Raw genomic sequence first — 18,759 nt, forward strand, 5'->3', positions numbered from 1 at the left:
ATTATGTAGAGACATACCCACAGGGGCTGGTTCTTCCTAAAGCCAGCCAGTTAGTGGTTTGCTTATGTCATAAAGCCTGAGTTTTATGCTAGCTGGTGTAACTATCCTGAAGTCTCTCACTACAACTTTGGCCTCTAACACATCAGTGCAAGAGACTTCTGTCATGATAATTGGCCAGCCTATGTTATTCCTTTCTAGTCGTACTTACTGTGCACAACGAGTTCCATGCTAGAACTGCTTGATCCTGCCACGTTTGCAGCCATGCATGTGTAATGTCCAGTGTCACCAGGCTGTACAAATGCAATCTGCAAAGCCCCAGTGCTGAGAATTCGCTGCCTGAAGGACTCTGTAACCTGCCGTCCTTCTTTGTGCCATGTGATCTCAGGCACTGGGTAGCCTTCCACTTCACACTGCAGAGTGGCAGATTTATCCACAGCAACTATGTATTTCTTAGAATGGCGTTTGATAACTGGAGGAACTGAAAGAGAATGAAGAAGTAAAACACATTGTTCGGAAATGTATAAATTTAAACACACATACCCACACATGCTTTATTTCCTATCCAGAATAATTTAAAAAACACAGTTTACTCTTCTTGCTAAATAATTTCACCTATCAGTTACAGTTGCAAAACAGCATCCAAATCCAAGTGCAAAGTAAAGCAAATAGATGACATTCTATTCATAGCACACTACGTGCCCTGCCCTGGTGTGAAGGAAGGTGCAGAGCTACGTCCTTCTGGGCAGGGGCCAAGAACAACCCCAGATCTGGTGCTCATCTGAGTGCAAAGATCATGCAATGCACAATCGCACACAGGCATTTTTCATGTACTAAACACTACAAGTACAATTGTATGGCAAACTGACATCACGACTGATACCTCTTAGCAATACCTGTAATGGTGAAGGTCATGAAATTAATAGGGGCTGTACTTAATGGCGAATTGTGGACCATTACCAGCACACCTTACAAAAGTATTCTTTGTTGGTAGCAGCTCAAGTGGGTTTGTCATGGAAGTGTGAACCCATCGTGAAGCACATGAGAGACAATCTGTTAAAGCCCTATTATTGCACTGCACGGTCACACAGTAATGACAATTCATATCCCAGCTATATTTTTGGTTTCCATTGCTTTCCATGTGAGATAAAAAACAATCTTGTTTTTCTTTTTGAGGTGTACCGCTGTCTCTGAAGGTAGAGAAGAAATGTTTGCTGGCCGCTGCAGGGAATTGACTAGTTCTATTATTTATTTGCAGGAACTAATTTTACAATCTTTGGTCCATATACATTGCTCAGAACAGGGATCTCACTAACTGTGAATATGCACAGCTTTCTTGTGTATAAAACTGGAGTTATGGTGATGACTTACCTTGAACTTTTAGCTTAATCTTCCCTAGGGCAGTACCAGCTGGATTCTGAGCCACACACATGTAAGTGCCAGCATCCTCAACAGCTGTTCTTGCAATCTGTAAACTACCACTGGGGAGAACTGTATAACTATTGCCTAAAACATGCATAAGAAAGGTAGAAAAAACATTTTTATAAATAAGGTAATTAGACCTAAATCTTTAAAGAATGAGAACATGAGTTTAAATGCTTCAGCAGAATTATTAGCATCATAAAGCTAAGATACCTGTTGTGTTTACATTGATGCCCTCCTTCTGCCACGTTATTATGGGACGAGGTGTACCTGTTGCTTCACACGGTAAAAGAATGGGGTTGTTCAGGATCACATCTAGTGTTCCTGGCTGCACCTGAATAGCTGGTAGCTCTATGAATTGGAATGGCACAGAAAGAGGCAGTTGATTAGAAATTGAAGTTATTTACCAGTAACTGGAGGTTCTTCAAGATGTGTGGTCCGTATCTGTATTCCACACATGGGTATGCATGTGCACCGGTGGGTTTTTTTAGTTTTTTTTTAAACAAGCATTGTCCATTGGCCTACACTTGTGCCGTAGCTTTCCTCATGCTCCAAACCGAGGGCATAAAGCGTGGTGTGGGCTGATGCCTCTCCAGTTTCCCATTCTTACTACAGTCCAAACAATCGGCAGCAGAGAATGGACAGTGGAATACAGATAGGGACCACACATCTCGAAGAACCTCCAGTTACAGTAAGTAATCTCCATTTCTTCTTCGAGTGATGGCCCCTATGTGTATTCCACACATGGGAGATTAACAAGCAATAGTCAAACAGGAGGTGTGCGTGAGGACACAGAAGTGACATCTGACCCTATTACTGCTGTCCCCATCGGTGTTTCTGCGGTGGACAATTGGACCAAAGTGTAATGTCTTGTGCAAGTTTGCCAAGAGCTCCAAGTAGCTACCTTACATATCTCTAGTAAGGGTACATCTCAGAGATGCAACCAAAGCATCCTGCCCTCTCGTGGAATAAGCCCTCATCCTTTCTGGGGGCGCGGGGGTGGGTGAATACAAGCTAGTTGGTAAGAAAGGATAATATAACCTGAGATACACTTAGAAAGTCTCTGTGCCATTATAGCTTGACCCCGTTGATTGCTCTGCTATGGAAACAAATAGTTTAGCTGTCTTTCTAATGTCCTTTGTTCTTTGTAGATAAAAAGCCAAAGCCCTTTGACCATCCAGATGCATCCTTCTCTCTTCCTCTGAGGCACGAGGTTTGGGAAAAAATGCTAGTGAATGGATGTCCTGACTCATATGAAACTCGGAAACTACTTTAGGGATGAATCTGAGGTGGGGGCATAATGAGACCTTTTCTTTAGAGAAGGTAGTATATGGCAGTTCCTCATGTGCCCCCCCCCCCCAAGCTCACTGACTCAGGTTAATGTTATAGCTGTTAGAAAGGTCACCTTCATGGACAGATCAGCCATTGAGCATGTCGCTAGAGGCTCAAAGGAAGGTTTACTAAGATATGATAGAACAAAATTGAGGTCCCACTAAGATGTGAACTTCACCAATGGTGGAAAGGATTTGAAAAGCCTCTTCAGAAATCTAGTTGTGACAGGATGAGTGAAGATCATATGGTTACCCACCCAAGAGGGAGAAATTGGTAATGATGGGTGCCTCAGAAGTTGGTGTGAGGAAAGGGATCCCCACTCAAAACTTCTCTGGTTTTGTCCACCAGACAAGAGAGTCCAACACCTTGGATGGAACAGACACCCCGCCATTTATGTTGCCCTTCTCTGGTGAGCACATGGAGAGAAGCCAGGCTTGTAAGCAATGAAGATGAAGCCTGGTGAGTGGTGTCATATGTTTGCATGAGGACACATGGCTAAGGAGAGAAAGGCATCCTGAGTATGATAGGTACTTGTTGTCTGAGTGCGCTCATGGCCTGAAACCTCTCAAGAGGTAGGTACGCTCTTGCTGTGGTCGTATCCAGCGTTGCCTCTATAAAGTTTATGTACCTCATGGGGATCAACGTGGATTTTTCATGGTTGACGCAAATACCAAGGTAAGCCAGAAGGCTAAGGTGCCCACCAGACTTCTTCTTGGGAGTTGCCTATCAGAAGCCAGTCACCGAGGTATGGGAAGACTGTAAATCCCACTTTTCTCATCCAAACTGCCACCACTAAAAAAAAATCTTTGTAAAGATCCTGGGTGCTGTGTCCAGTCCAAGGAGACGACTCTGAATTGGTAATGGTCTTGACCAAAAGAGGAACCTGAGGAACCTCTTGTGGGTTGGATGAATGTCTTTGTGAAAGTATGCATCTTTCATGTTGAGAGCCATGAACCATGTGCTCTCCTATAAAGAGGGAATTATTGATACAAAGGAGCTCATGTGGAATTTTAGTTTTCAGATCATCATGTTCAGCTGTCGCAGACTGAGAACAACAGTTACAGAAAGGTAAGTAACCATTTATTTTTCTTCTAGGGATTCCACATGTCCATTCCATCGTAGATGACTCACAAACAGTTTGAACAAGGGGACTTGGAGTCTACTTGAACAAAGATTGAAGAACAACTTGTCTGAATCTGGCATGGTCTCTGGATTGATGAGAGATGGCATTGTGAGACGTAAAAGTATGGAGCGGTGACCAGGTAACTGCCTTACAAATATGCAGAATGAGAATCCTGGCCAGAAAGGCTGCACAAGTCACCTGTGACCTGGCTGAATGAGTCACCACTCTATCCAGAGGTGTGACATCTGCCAATTGGTTGAGACTGGTTGGTCCTTTACTCCACCTGAAATGGTGACAAAAAGTTTAGACAAAAATCTGAATGGTCTAATCCAGACTGTGCAAAAAGCCAACACTCTTCTAACAGCTAGAGTATGAAACTTTTCCTTCTCATTACTCATATAGGGTTTGGGAAAGAATATTCATAGATAAATCTCTTGATTTAAATTCACATACCATTTTAGACAGGAATTTAGGGTGAGGCCGAAGGAAAACCTTTTCCCTAAAGAAAGTTGCAATAGAAAGGCTCTGATACCAAAGCTCATAGCTCTCCCACATTTATGGCAGAGGTTATGGCAACCAGGAAAACTACTTTCATTAACATGAACAGGGAAGAAGTCACTAGTGACTCAAAGTGGGGGCCCATCAACTTTTGCTAGTACTAAATTTAAGTTCCACTGCAGAACCAGATTATGGTTCTGTGGGTATAATCTAAGCCAGGGATTCTCAAACTGGGGATCAGGACCCCTCAGGGGGTCACGAGGTCATTACATGGGGGGGGTCGCAAGCTGTCAACCTCCACCGCAAACCCTGCTTGCCTCCAACATTTATAATGGTGCTAAATATATTTAAAAGGGTGTTTAATTTATTAGGGGGTGGGTCACACTCAGAGGCTTGTGATGTGAAAGGGGTTGCCAGTAAAAAAGTTTGAGACCCACCGATCTAAGCAAATCTTTTAGAAACCTGATGGGTACAGGGTTTGAAAAAAAAAAAAAAAAAAAGACCAGTTATCCATAGCCACCAGATGAACGCTAATGAAACTAAGAGCCAATCCCTGTTGCTTTAGAAACAAAAGATAATCCAAGATATGGCTAATCAGAGTTTGAGATGGAGGAATGCCTCTCAGTGTGGACCAGACAGAGAATCTCTTCCATTTAGCAAGGTAAGTAGACCTAGTCAAAGTAGGACTTCCTGTACTCCCTTAAAGCAAACTTCAGCAATGAAGCATCCACATAGTCAGGTGGAGAGCCTGAAGGTTGGGATGAAAAAGGTGGCTGTTGTCCTGGGAGATAAGATTCACCTCTCTCAGGAGAAACAGCGGAAGTCTGACCAATAGTGCTAATAGGGTAAAAAAACAGTGTTGACAGAGCCATGCAGGGGCTATCAGATTAAGGTGAGCAGAATCTTGCTTGACTTTGGATAACACTTTGGACAGGAGAGGAATGGGAGGTAAGGCATACAATAGGGCATGAGTCCAGTACTGATCCTGGTACCCAGCCAGGCACCGGTAACCCCACACTAAAAAGATAGTGTTGTAAAACACATCTATAACTAATTATTAACAGAACTACTATACAATACTAAACTAACACTACAAGGTACTATATACACGAAAGGATATGAAAAAAAAACAAGCATCGCAGGTGCAACAAACCGTCACTGGTGATAGGAAGGAACAGAAGGGGGCAGTGCAACCCTTTATGTCTGCGTGGAATGGTGTGAGGCATCAGAGAGTGCTCATGCTGCCCCAAGAGGTACTGCTCAGGAAAAAATTATGACAACTGTGCACGAGGTGTGCACACACACCTACAGTGGAATGGACATGTGCAATCACTTAAGGAACAAAAACTCTCACCCCTTGGGCGGAACAAATTAATGCTTCTCAGCCCTCTTAGGGGTGGGAGGAACAGAAGCAGGAGTGTGCCAAACTACCTTTGCTGGATCCATAATGGCCTTGTTGATGGGGAGGGCCACTCTACAGGCTGCAGCATGTCCGGTAACCTGTGCTGAGACTTCCTCAAGGTGAATCTGTAGCTCTGCTGACCCCCTGGGCATGAGCTCTTGCTATTGTTTAAAGTCTTCCAGTGGAGATGGAGTAACCACCTCATCTGGTGAAGACAACAAGATTGCTCCTGGAACCAGCAAATCCAGCTCATCTTCCTCCAATACTCTGATGGGGCTGGTTGTGGGTGGCAATGGCAAATAGGGCTTATGCACTGATCCTGGGAGACTAGGGTAGGAAGCCCACAGCCCCCCAATATTGCCAACAGATGGATCAACTGGCACCGGAGGACCCCATGGCATAGGGTACAACCTATCTCTTCATGAATTGTGTCTGGTCGGAGGCTGGAAGTCTAATCTTCGAGGACTTCTGTCTGGTACCGCAGAGACTCCTGTGGTGCCTCTGACTCATCCAAAGAGAAAGCCAGATCCTGCAGTACTGGCAGAACCTATGGTACCAAAGGTTGCTCCTTGAGGCTGGCAGGTGGGATAGGAGAATGACTCTGCATCCTCGGGGTAGTCTCTTCCTCTGGTATAATGTCCTGGAATAAAGCCTGTCCCAACAGAGAGGTTAATGCAGATAGGGAAGAAAAAAGATGTCCTCCTGGGTGACTTAGGTCTCAGACTGCCCTGGGGTAAAAGGAGAGTCCATTGGTGGAACTGGAGCTTTCTTGGTCACCATGACACTTGGCTCTCTCAGGGCTGTGTCACTACCAGTACAGTAACTCTTCGCTTAACGTTGTAGTTATGTTCCTGAAAAATGCTACTTTAAGCGAAACAATGTTAAGTGAATCCAATTTCCCCATAAGAATTAATGTAAATGGGGGGGTTAGGTTCCAGGGAAATTTTTTTCGCCAGACAAAATACTATATTTTATATTTATTATTAATTATTATTATTATAACAATATATATACACACACACACACACACACACACACTATAAGTTTTAAACAATGTAATACTGTACACAGCAATGATGATTGTGAAGCTTGGTTGAGGTGGTGAAGTCAGAGGGTGCCAGAGGTATTTCCCAGGGAATGGCTTACTGCTAAATGATGATAGCACTCGGCTGAGCCCTCAAGGGTTAACCCATGGTTGTTAATGTAGCCTCACACTCTACAAGGTAGCACGAATGGAGGGAGGGGAGACAGCATGGCAGAGAGAGACAGAGACACACACCGTGTGTGTGTCAGAGAGAGAGAGAGAGAGAGAGAGAGAGAGAGAGAGAGAGAGAGAGAGACGTGCATTGCCCTTTTAAGTACGCTGACCCCACTCTAAGTACATTGCCGTTTTAAGTAGATCAGCAAGTTGAGACAGCAGCTGCTGCCAGCAAGCTCCGTCTCTTCTGAGCCCTGTCGTGTCCCCCCCTGCTCTGTGGAGATGGCCCAATGGGGTAAAGGAGTGGGGGCCAGGAGCAGGGGGGAGGGGGACACCCTGACATTAGCACCCCTCTTTCCCCTTTCCTCTTGCACAGCAAGCAGGAGGCTCCCGGGAGCAGCTCCAAGGCAGAGGGCAGGAGCAGCCAGGGCTGTCTTTACCCATACGCAAAGTACGCAACTGCGTAGGGCACCAGGAAATTTGGGGCACCTGCGCAGCTGTGTGCTGTTCCAGCCCCTGCTCCGGCTCTTCCCCAGGGCCCCCGCCCCACCTCTTCCTGCCCCCGCTCCACCCTAGCTCCGCCCCCACACCCCTGAGCTCTGCAGCAGGGCTGGGCCTGCACTCACCGGTGGTGGGAAGTGCAGTGACCCGGCCCCAGCTGCGCCGCTAGTGAGTGCTGGAGGGTGGTTCCCCCCCTACCAACCCAGTCCCCCCCCACTCCTCCCCCTGCATAAGGCCCCAGAATAGCTAGGGACAGCCCTGGGAGCAGCACACAGCAGTCGGGGGAGGGACAGCTGAACTGCTCAGCAATTGATAGCCTGCTGGACGGCTGCCACACAGGGAACTTAGGAGAGCGGGGAGCTGATAGGGGGCTGCCGGTCCATCCTGGTTCCAAGCCCCACCATCTAGCTCCAATGGGCTGCTCTTTCTGCATGCAGTGGACAAAGCAGGCGGCTGTCAAACAACATTATAAGTGAGCATTGTGCATCTTTAAACGAGCATGTTCCCTATAACAATGGAACAACGTTAACTGGGATGACTTTATGTGAGGCGTTACTGTACTGCATTGGCTCTAGAAGTGGATGGGAGAACCAGGAGCTGTTTTTCCTGAGTCTTCACCATCAGAGCCAATGTCGGAACCGTCAGAGCCATACCCTTGCGCACCTCCTTCTCCTTCTGAAAAGATATACTCAGGCCTAAGTCCTCAGTGCCCATGTGTACTGGCTCTCCCAATTTTGACATGGTCAGGGAGGGATCCTCTCTTTTCAGGGCAGTTTTAGACAAAGATGGCTCATCCCTGTGTCTATGAGAGTTCCCCTTACTCTCATGTGACGCTTCCTCCTTAGGCTTAGCAGTCTTAGCCTCCGTCCCCAAGCTCATGCATGGAGGGGTGCTGCCTGCTTGCTGAGACTGATATACAAGGGGATGTCCTCAGTCCAGAACTGATTGGGGTCCCATTCCTTCTCCATCATATATTTTCTAAGTTTCAGTTCCCAACCCTCATGAATTCTGGGGGAAAAGGAGCATCAGATGCTGCACTTGGCAGAGATGTGAGCCTCACCCAGGCAATAGAGGCAGAATTGATGTTTGTCGCTCACAGAAAAGGAGAGGGCAGGAAACACAGTTTTTGTACCCCAGGACACTGGGCACAATCCCAGACTTCTTGGGGGGGGGGATTCCGTGTGGGGAACAGAAGAGGGAAAACCTATAGGGAAAACCTATGTTAGGCTACACTATAAAAACTACAAAACTGCTAAAAACTAAATATACAATATCTTTAGAGCAATGATGCAGTAGAAAGGAGCTGAGAACGCCCAAGATTCCAACTCAGACCAGGTAGTGCTAAGAAGGAACTGGACAGGCATCGACCTACCCCACCTTTTATGCCCTCAGTTTGGCGCTCAAGAAGAGCTAGGGCGCATGCGTGGGCCAACGGATACTGCTTGTAAAAAAAAATTCCAGACTCAGCTCCAGGTACACTTGCATACTTACATGTGGAATACACACAGTGTATATTGAAGAAGTTGTAATATTTTTATGGCTGGAAAATAAAACGAAGACAAATTGTACAATGTGAGAGGCTAAGAACATTTAACTATTGAAGCCTGGATTCTATTATCCTTTTGATGAGCCCAGTAGGACTACTCTTGCATAATATGGAACTACTCAGCATATGGATTATAGAATTTAGCCCTGCGTATTTAGTTCACCTAATGAATCTACTTTAATTAAGCAAAACAACAAAGCAGAAAAAGCCCTAACAGAAAAAATCAAAGCAGGTCATACCTGTGGCCAGATCATAATATCCTAGGCATTAGAGTTGGAAAAAGCTATCAGATCATTTAGTTCATGCCTTCATCAATGCATGATTGCTTTCTACATTGTGTTCCGAGTGCTGAATCAATCTAAATTAAAAGAGCCCATGCTTTGTAGCTTCCACCAGATACAAATATATTTATACAAGGCCAAATTTTCACATGCTTACTTATGTTGAATGGTATCTTACTCCACGAGTAGCCAGTATATCTATGAAACTACTCACATGGGTAAGATACTACTGAACATGAGTAAGACTGGCACAATGTGGTCCCACCATTATTCTGTATTATTATTCTAACATTTTCTTTTCAAAACCAACTAAAGCTGTTTATAAAACATGTTTCTATTCAAGTTCCCACCTCACCCTGAACATGAAGAGTAACATGTCTGTGTGCAGTGCCAGCAGCATTCCGGACCACACATGTATACCTTCCTGCATGGTCTAATTGTGCAGCAGTTATTTCAATCGTTCCTAGGGTAGAAAAAAAGAGAATTCATTATACAGTATTGTAGTATATTATACTATCTTACGTTCAAAGAAAACAGAGAAACCATAATACTGTTTAAGAACCCTAGATTTTTATTCTAAAATATTTACAATGAAAATAGTAATGCACCTTCTTCTAGCATTTTCTGCATCTACTCAAATCATGCATAATACCTGAAGACAGAATCCTGTAGCCATCTCCTCTGGGAAGGAGTCGTATCCCATTTTTGGTCCAGTGGATTGAGGGGACAGGAACACCTGAAGCAGTGCAGGAAATTACTGCTGGAGACAGTTTTGTTACCAGAAGATCTGTAGTTTCATCTGCTATGGATGGGGGCACTAAAGCAAGGAGAACAGTGTTAGGATTATCGACCATTCTCATGTCAAATAGAGGTTTGCATATAGCAATGTCCTCTTTCTTAACAAGAGTAAAAGCTCAATAGAATAAGCATCAAAATTACAGTTCTCATTTAAATAAAGGATTGTCCCGAAGACATTTACAATGTCTGCTTTACCTTGTACAATGAAATCAATTGTTCTTTGATCCTCTCCTGCATCATTTGACACAGTGCACACATAGACTGCAGTGTCATCCACAGTGGGAGAAATGATTAGTAGGGAGCCTGAAGACAAAAGCCTGAAATAAAGCAATTAAAAGATATTGAAACATCTCTTCACTCAGCACGTTGTCAGTCCATTGAATTCATTGCCACAAGAGGTCAGATTTTAATATTGTTGCTGGATTTTAAAAATGGCTGCACTATTTTATATATTTAGTATTCATACTGCAGCTGCATGGACTAAAGACTTGACTGAACACAGGACTTTCTGTTCTAAAAGCACAGACCCGTAAATATGAACTAAAAGGCAATCTGTTAGTTATAGAATTGTTTAAGGTTTATAGAAAACTCTGTGAGACAAGCCAACAGAGGATTATATAATTACAGACAGTCTGGGATTTCACAATAGAAAGAGAAAGCTCAGCTGAGCTTCAGTTCATCTGCAAATTTGACACCATCAGCTCAGGATTAAACAAAGACTGTGAATGGCTAGCCAACTACAAAAGCAGTTTCTCCTCCCTTGGTGTTCACACCTCAACTGCTAGAAGAGGGCCTCATCCTCCCTGATTGAACTAACCTCGTTATAGATTCATAGATTCATAGATTCTAGGACTGGAAGGGACCTCGAGAGGTCATCGAGTCCAGTCCCCTGCCCGCATGGCAGGACCAAATACTGTCTAGACCATCCCTGATAGACATTTATCTAACCTACTCTTAAATATCTCCAGAGATGGAGATTCCACAACCTCCCTAGGCAATCTATTCCAGTGTTTAACCACCCTGACAGTTAGGAACTTTTTCCTAATGTCCAACCTAGACCTCCCTTGCTGCAGTTTAAACCCATTGCTTCTTGTTCTATCCTTAGAGGCTAAGGTGAACAAGTTTTCTCCCTCCTCCTTATGACACCTTTTAAATACCTGAAAACTGCTATCATGTCCCCTCTCAGTCTTCTCTTTTCCAAACTAATCAACCCCAATTCTTTCAGCCTTCCTTCATAGGTCATGTTCTCAAGACCTTTAATCATTCTTGTTGCTCTTCTCTGGACCCTTTCCAATTTCTCCACATCTTTTTTGAAATGCGGTGCCCAGAACTGGACACAATACTCCAGCTGAGGCCTAACCAGAGCAGAGTAGAGCGGAAGAATGACTTCTCGTGTCTTGCTCACAACACACCTGTTAATACATCCCAGAATCATGTTTGCTTTTTTTGCAACAGCATCTCTAGCATCTCTAGCCTTACTCACTCTTGCTTGCATATTTATACCCGCCCCTGGAAATTTCCACTACATGCATCCGAAGAAGTGGGTATTCACCCACGAAAGCTCATGCTCCTATACGTCTGTTAATCTATAAGGTGCCACAGGACTCTTTGCTGCTTTTACAGATCCAGACTAACACGGCTACCCCTTTGATACTTGACAATAGAAGACAATGGTACAGAGCCACAATGTTATTACAGTAACATTAATGGTAACATTAATTACTTGCAAATGGCAATTGTAAATATTTAATGGAAGTTAGGTAAGAAGTCAATTCTCACATTTCAGAGTGTAAGCTGAGCACTATAAGGGTCAGGAAAGATTTCCCACGTACCATGTAAAACACGAGCACACAGAGATGGAGCTCTTTACATGGGGATCCCGCTGCTCTGGCATGGAATGGGAGTCAACTCTGGGGCCCCAAACCCATTCCCAGTATCCCATTAAGAGCTCTCTGTGGGAGTGGAATCTGGGTGACTATGGGGAGCCAATGTTTGGTGGGGTCAGGGCCAAAAGAAAGCAAAGTGTCTCCCCCACCATCCCTTTCCTGTAGGTCAGCCCTGGCCAGAGAGAATCCCTCGCAGCCTGGCTTTGGTGGAGGGTAGAGATATGAGACACTGGGGTTCCACAGTAATAAAGCCACAGGGTTTGAAGGAGGAACCCACCACTCTTTCAGCCGGGGAGCAAACCCCATACCATTCCAGGGGATCCTCAGAAATTTTTCTCACCCGTGGCCATTCTTTGTGCATCATTGTGGCCCATCTGGCCAAACAGCTGCAAACTGAGAACTAATTATTGCTGTTCTGAGCTGCAATAGTTTGCTCTTAGCAAAAGTTAGTACCTCACTCTGGCAAAATCTAAATGTTTCCAGGGTCTACAGGGCCCATATACAAATGGGATGTCTGAGTGTTTCTCTCTGGTTTTCTCAGTGTTTCCACCAACCAGGAACATAAATACCATGAAAAGAGAATATCTTACATTATTTTGACCTCTTCAGTGGATCTCAGAGGTGAATAAAAAACATTAAGTCAAATGCAAATAGACACACATTGTTAAAATACAAGGCAAAGAGTAGAACTTTATTACTAAACATGTGTACATCAGGTGGCAGGCAATGTTTTATTTAAACCAGTTCACCAGTAAACCAGTTCAGTACTACTACTATCAGTCATGCAATGAAGTTTGTCTATTTATTTAAAAGCAAATTTTAAATTAAATTAAAATAGGCCAAACCAATCTCAGAATAGATTTGCACCAGAGATGAATTTAGCCCACAACAAAGATTAGAGCATTTCTCACCTGTATGTATTCTGATTCTGATCAACATTAAGGAGATGCCCATTCTTCTTCCAACTTATTGCTGGCCTGGGGATTCCAGTGGTGTCACAGGGCAGAGTGGTTTGGACATTTACAGTAACTGTAATATTGGTGGGTCCAGGAGCGATAGATGGAGGAACTAAAGAACATATGAAGCCCAGGTAATTTTAAGAGAATGTATATTTTTTCAAGTTGAACTATTTGAAACTATCCTTTTCTGTAGCATGGATCATTTGACATTTATAAATTTGCCAAAAAAATGCACTCGGGAATGTCTCTCAGTTCTGTGTATATCCTGTTGATGTACACACACCAGTTAACAAAGAACAACTGTTTTTTCTGTTCACAAATATTTAGGCAGTGTTCATAACACAGAGAATTTCTAAGGGCTTACAAAAAAAAAAAAAAAAAAAAAAAAAAACTAGAGAGAAGCCTTAAACAAAATTCCAGATGTGAATAATCCTGAATTTTGGGGACATCTATATTCTGTGCATGGATCTGACTTTCATTGACCCCTTTCTCTATAATGGCCTGAACCAGTGTCCCAGATCCAAATAGCCCAAAGCCTGAGTACTTGAAAAGCAGGCTCTGAGTTGCTTTTCTGCAGTTCCAGTCCATTACTAATAAAGATAGATTTCAAGATTCAGCAACAATCAAGAAATCCAATGTGTCCAGTTTTTGTAGAACATTTGTGTTTATCTGAAAAAGAAATATTTACCCTGGACCTGTAGATCAATTCGCTTGCGTTCAGTACCAGCTGCATTGGTTGCCATACACAAATATCGTCCAGTGTCGGTAATGTGTGCTGTGTGAATGTACAGGGAACCATCCTCTAACACTGAATATCTAAAACAAAGTTATAGGCATTAATTTAATTTTTCATGGCAGGAACTGTGGCTAAGTTGTGAGGAAAGAGAAACAGAAGAACACAGGGGGCACAAGGATAGGCAAAACATGTAGCACCTTAATTTAGCCATATATAATTTTCCTTTTTGAACATATTACACTCATTCTGCCTTGAGTCTGTCTTTCAGCACATCTGCTACACCCCTTTCAAAGTAATTATGAAAACTGACTCCTACAATGACTTTCAAATGGAAATATATCAGCTTTGTATATGTTATGAAAGAGATTTTTATTATCACTCATTTAAACTGAGAAAATCCAAGTGATGAATGAATACACACTGAATGAATGAATACTAACATTAATACTGAGTTTGTGAATGTTAAATTAATGCAAATAAAATCCCAAGAGATTTCACTCCAAGTCTTCTATTACAAATACATTGTTAAAAAGTTTCTACAGAATGTTATTATTAGATGCTACCTGGCATTGTTTCCAGCAAAAATAGCCCCATCCTTTCTCCATGTAATTCTTGGGGTTGGCACTCCTTCTGCAACACACTCCAGAACAACAGACTTATTTATATTCACAACAACTGTCTGAGGACCACCTTTGATTGTGGGAGCAACTGTATAAGAAAGAATTCCACATGATATTAGAGAGAGAGCTGTATTCTGAACTGTTTTAAATTAGACCCATGGGAATGTCTGCTATGACAAAAGAATTGTGCCCCCCTGAGTGTACCAACAAGCTTCTTTAACTTTGATACAATACATGAAAGCTGGTATGCTGTAATGGAAAATTAAAGAAAAACTTCTCATCTTTTACAAATTAAAAAGATGATAGATTTCTATGCCATCTACTAATGATCTTAAATTGTTAGCGCTGGCACATGGCATGGTCTCAGCCCAGGGGAATGGACAAGATGACCTCTTGAGATCCCTTCCAGCCCCACATTTCTAAAATTCTAAAATTCTTTGATATCTTTTAAAAATCAGGAAATCAAGTAGGACATTGAGACTATCTGTCCCAGACTATGTTTTATTATACACAAACCATTTGTTTGAACTGAATCTAGGATTTTGACTCTGGCATGAGAGATTGAAATTAGGGCTTAGCCCTCCCCCAGTAGCTGTACCTCAAAATTAATATCTGTGCCTTTGCAGACTGCAGTGTCTTGTAGTAGTATTGCCCTGTCTTAATAAGAGAAAAACCCACCCTGAGCCTTGTTAACAATCTTAATGGAAAATTTATGTGTGGCCAGGAAGGTCCTATGCTTAGCCTCCCTTCAGAGCTGTTCATTCATTTTGTTCCATGCATCAACTAGAAAAATATGCGATAGAAGCAATTCAGACATCACCCTGCTCAATGGAAACCAAATGCCTCATCTCTGCAAAGCACCTCACCCTAGACCTACAATGGCATTAGGCTCCTAACTGCCACTGATTTCAGTGGAATACCTTTGTGGATATGGGCCCTAATGTGACTTTTATAATACAAACACACATGGGGGCAGAAAGAAAGTTCCCTGGGCTATCTTAAAACATTCTTTAAATTATTTTTTGGATTGATATATTAATAAAATTACTGTACTTCTGCTTATTGGTTGTGAGGAGTCCAGTAAACATATTCCACCTTTTCCAACTCTCAGACATACTGTGCAAAGATTATAATAGTTAAGAATTAATCCATATTCTTTACCATTTACAGTCAGCACAAACTCTCTGGTAGTTTTTCCTGCTATGTTACTTGCCACACAGGTATAGCTTGCTGTATCACCTAGGTCAGCATTATTGATCTGCAGATATCGGCCACTGGATAGGATGCGGACTCGAGGAGTTGCCTAAGGAAAGTTCAACAAGTAGAACTAATTTTACCATGGTTTTCCACTGTACTGAAAATTCATGTTACAAAGTAATAGGAGGTTTGATAGGGTGGCCAGAAGAACATAATGAGTCAAATTCATTGATGGCTTAACTTCATTTGTCTTGGTGAAGTTACAAGGATAAACAAGGGAGACAAGGGGGATGGGGTAACATCTTTTATTGAACCAACTTCTGTTGGTGAGAGAGACAAGCTTTGGAGCAGTTTCCTAGACCTGAAGAAAAGCTGTGTGTAAACTCAGAAACTTGTCTCTTGCACCAACAAAAGTTGATCCAATAAAAGATATTGCCTCACATTGTCTCTCTAATATCCTGGGACTGACACAGCTTCCTCAGCACTGCATGCAACGATAAATAAGGATCTGTTACATCTCTTAGAAAATTTAGTTGAGTTTTAAAATATTGATGGCAATTTATAGACTCAATCATGAATTCATTACTCAGGAATTTTGCCTGAACTGGGGATTAGAATTTGTGACCAAAACAATTAATTATAAATGTTTTTTTGGTTTTCATGTAAGATGGCAGTTTGATGGCACAAAATTGAAGTGCATTCTTTATCCACACCCAGGCATATCACTGGTAGAACAAATAAAAGCTTTCCCACACTGCTCTTTCAATGTGCCACAGCCTTGACTTAAAGGAATCATTTCCATTATGCAACAGATTAGCCTCTACATTGAGACTGCCTGCAAGGATGCCAGAAGTGGTACGGATCCCTGTCTGTTTGGCACTGCACTGTGAACAGATTGTGCAAAAACAGCCATTAGATGTGAATTGCTTTTGGTCACTACCAGTCTGGACAAGATTTGTACTGGTGTACTATAGTACTGCCAACTCCAAGTATTCAAACCATCCAAGGGCCCACACCATCCTGAAACTGGTTTAAAAATCATGACGGGTTCTTTTAATACTAAATTTGGTGTTGTTTAACTTCTCTTATGGTTTCTGAACCTTTAGGCCTCCAATTCTGCAACTCCTTCTCTGCAGGTGGACACCAGGCTAGTACAGAGCCCCACTGAAGTCAATAGGGCCTCCCATAGTCAAAGGGGTCCACCCATGCAGAACAGATTGCAGCACTGGGGCCCTAGAAGTGAAATAAGCCACCTCCCATTGCCAAGCCCTTGGGCAGAGGCTACTTAAAATGCCTCATATTTGTAATAACTGGTATTTTTGTATATTTATATTTACTCCTCTTACATATTTCAGCACAATTGCTATGACCTTAGAAGCATATAATATATGACAAAACAAAGGCAAGAAAATTATAGTTTAGTTCCCAAACCATACTTTAATTATAATCCTCATGATAATGAAAACTCCACTGGGTCCTATCTTTAAAAAACAAAATCCACTGCTCTGTTAGGGCCTGATCCAAAGCCCAATTAAGACAATGAAAACACTCCCACGGACTTCAATGGGCTTTGAATCAAGCCTCTCTAATGTATCTATTAGTTAATACTCTTAGGGCCTGATCCTACATTCCTTGTGAACCCAAATATCGCAGTCAAACCATTCCTAGAAGTATAGTAATGTCAGATACACCTTTTGTTCTGCTGTCAGAGATGATAATGGTGCACAAACATACCATTAAACAAACACAAGATTTAAGATTTGGCTATTAGAGACAGAATAGGAGAGAAGATTGAAGTTTTCCCAATGGAAGAAGACAAAACTAGTAGGGAATGAAGTTTCAATTAAAAGCTCATAAGAGGGTATAACTAAAAACAATGATGATTTTCAATTAAAATAATGCTGAAGTACTACCATCCAAAAATCGGTATTTTCCAAAAACTACCCTCTCCTCATTGTGAAACTGTCCACTTTTCCCAAGGCAAAGCAGGATTACTCTTTCCACTCCTGGGTGTACCTCCCTCTGTGTTTCTTTCATATTAGTGGATGACAGTCCTCCCTTGAGGTCAGGAAAGCATTTGGCTAATTATGTACACAACCTGAACATCTCATTTTTCCTTATTAGGCAAAAGTGATCTGTCTCCAGTCAGACTTCCAAGATCAAAAAAAGAAAAAGATAACTGTGCCCCAGAAATATGGGAGATATATGCTGACATAGCTACACTCAACAATGGAAAGAGTAGTCGGGGGATAAAGGAAACCCAAATCTCGTAGTTGCACTTCACATGGCAAATTTTTTACAAAGGTTTGTGTGGACAGCACAGTTCTTTTATTAGAATGGTGTGAATGTAGTGCAGCTGAGATGCTCTAAATAGCTCTGCAGACTGAAGTCCTCTATTGACCCACAAAATATGCTCAGGGTAGTGGAAGCATCACCATCCTGCCAAACTAATATGCCTCAACCCTAACTTGAAGGGCTCAGTTCCAGGGCTCATAGTAGGGCTGGTTAATATTTCAAAAATAATTCCCAAATGTCATGTGAATAACTGATTATCTTTCAACACTATTCACAAAACGTCATAATTTTTGTTTTCTGCAAACACTTGTATGAGTGATTTTTTTTCTTTTCTTTTCTTTTTAAGCATAGGAATGCTGACAGAAAACAAAAGCCTCAAATACTTTTGCAAATATGTTTTCCAGGAAGGTACATGTCAGAAGCATTCATGCTGCCTTCTTCCAATCCCTTTCCAGCCTCCTGTTTATAAAAGCTTGTCATCCACGTAAGAAGTAGAAATAATACCAGGTGACCTAAGTGGTCAACCATGTACCACGAAGGAATAGCACCCAAAGGAATTGTGCTTATCTCAGATATAGTGATTGCAGGAGCTACTGTTGAAGTGGTGCCCTTCCTGTCTCTAGACTATCCCTCAAAGGCATAATCCAGTACTCATTTAGCATCCAATATTATTTTGTTCTTTAAATATACATTAGATAAGAGTCTTATGGATAGGAATTTATTTCTCTCTAAAGAGAATAAAAGAAACCTTCTTACACACACAGAGGACAGTGGAACACTCTGTGAATCCCATGAGCACTCTCTATTTCCAAACATTTCTTCCTTTTATTGGAACTGGACAAGTGAAGCTGGAACTGGCAACAGCCTATTTGTACTGGAACCTTTTTTGGTGCAGTCATGTCTTTGCCAGTTAAAACACTCATGTCAGTACTGGCATGGCTATCTGGCCCAAGTTCTTTGAGCTAACT

The 18,759-nt window shown here is 42.4% G+C and overlaps 1 protein-coding gene across 1 annotated transcript in view; it reads right to left on the minus strand.

Annotated features, from left to right (window-relative positions):
• Window positions 1-18,759, minus strand: part of HMCN1 (hemicentin 1) — a 358,780-nt gene that overhangs the window by 48,376 nt on the left and 291,645 nt on the right. The window contains exons 72-81 of the mRNA XM_065408898.1: window positions 15,461-15,602; window positions 14,243-14,387; window positions 13,632-13,759; window positions 12,896-13,052; window positions 10,294-10,415; window positions 9,953-10,117; window positions 9,656-9,763; window positions 1,633-1,770; window positions 1,369-1,503; window positions 209-478 (exon numbers count right to left, since the gene is read on the minus strand). Coding sequence (XP_065264970.1) covers window positions 209-478; window positions 1,369-1,503; window positions 1,633-1,770; window positions 9,656-9,763; window positions 9,953-10,117; window positions 10,294-10,415; window positions 12,896-13,052; window positions 13,632-13,759; window positions 14,243-14,387; window positions 15,461-15,602 — 1,510 coding nt within the window. The remainder of the gene's footprint in view (window positions 1-208; window positions 479-1,368; window positions 1,504-1,632; window positions 1,771-9,655; window positions 9,764-9,952; window positions 10,118-10,293; window positions 10,416-12,895; window positions 13,053-13,631; window positions 13,760-14,242; window positions 14,388-15,460; window positions 15,603-18,759) is intronic.

Source organism: Emys orbicularis, chromosome 8 (genome assembly GCF_028017835.1).
Source record: "Emys orbicularis isolate rEmyOrb1 chromosome 8, rEmyOrb1.hap1, whole genome shotgun sequence".
Taxonomy (NCBI): domain Eukaryota; kingdom Metazoa; phylum Chordata; order Testudines; family Emydidae; genus Emys; species Emys orbicularis.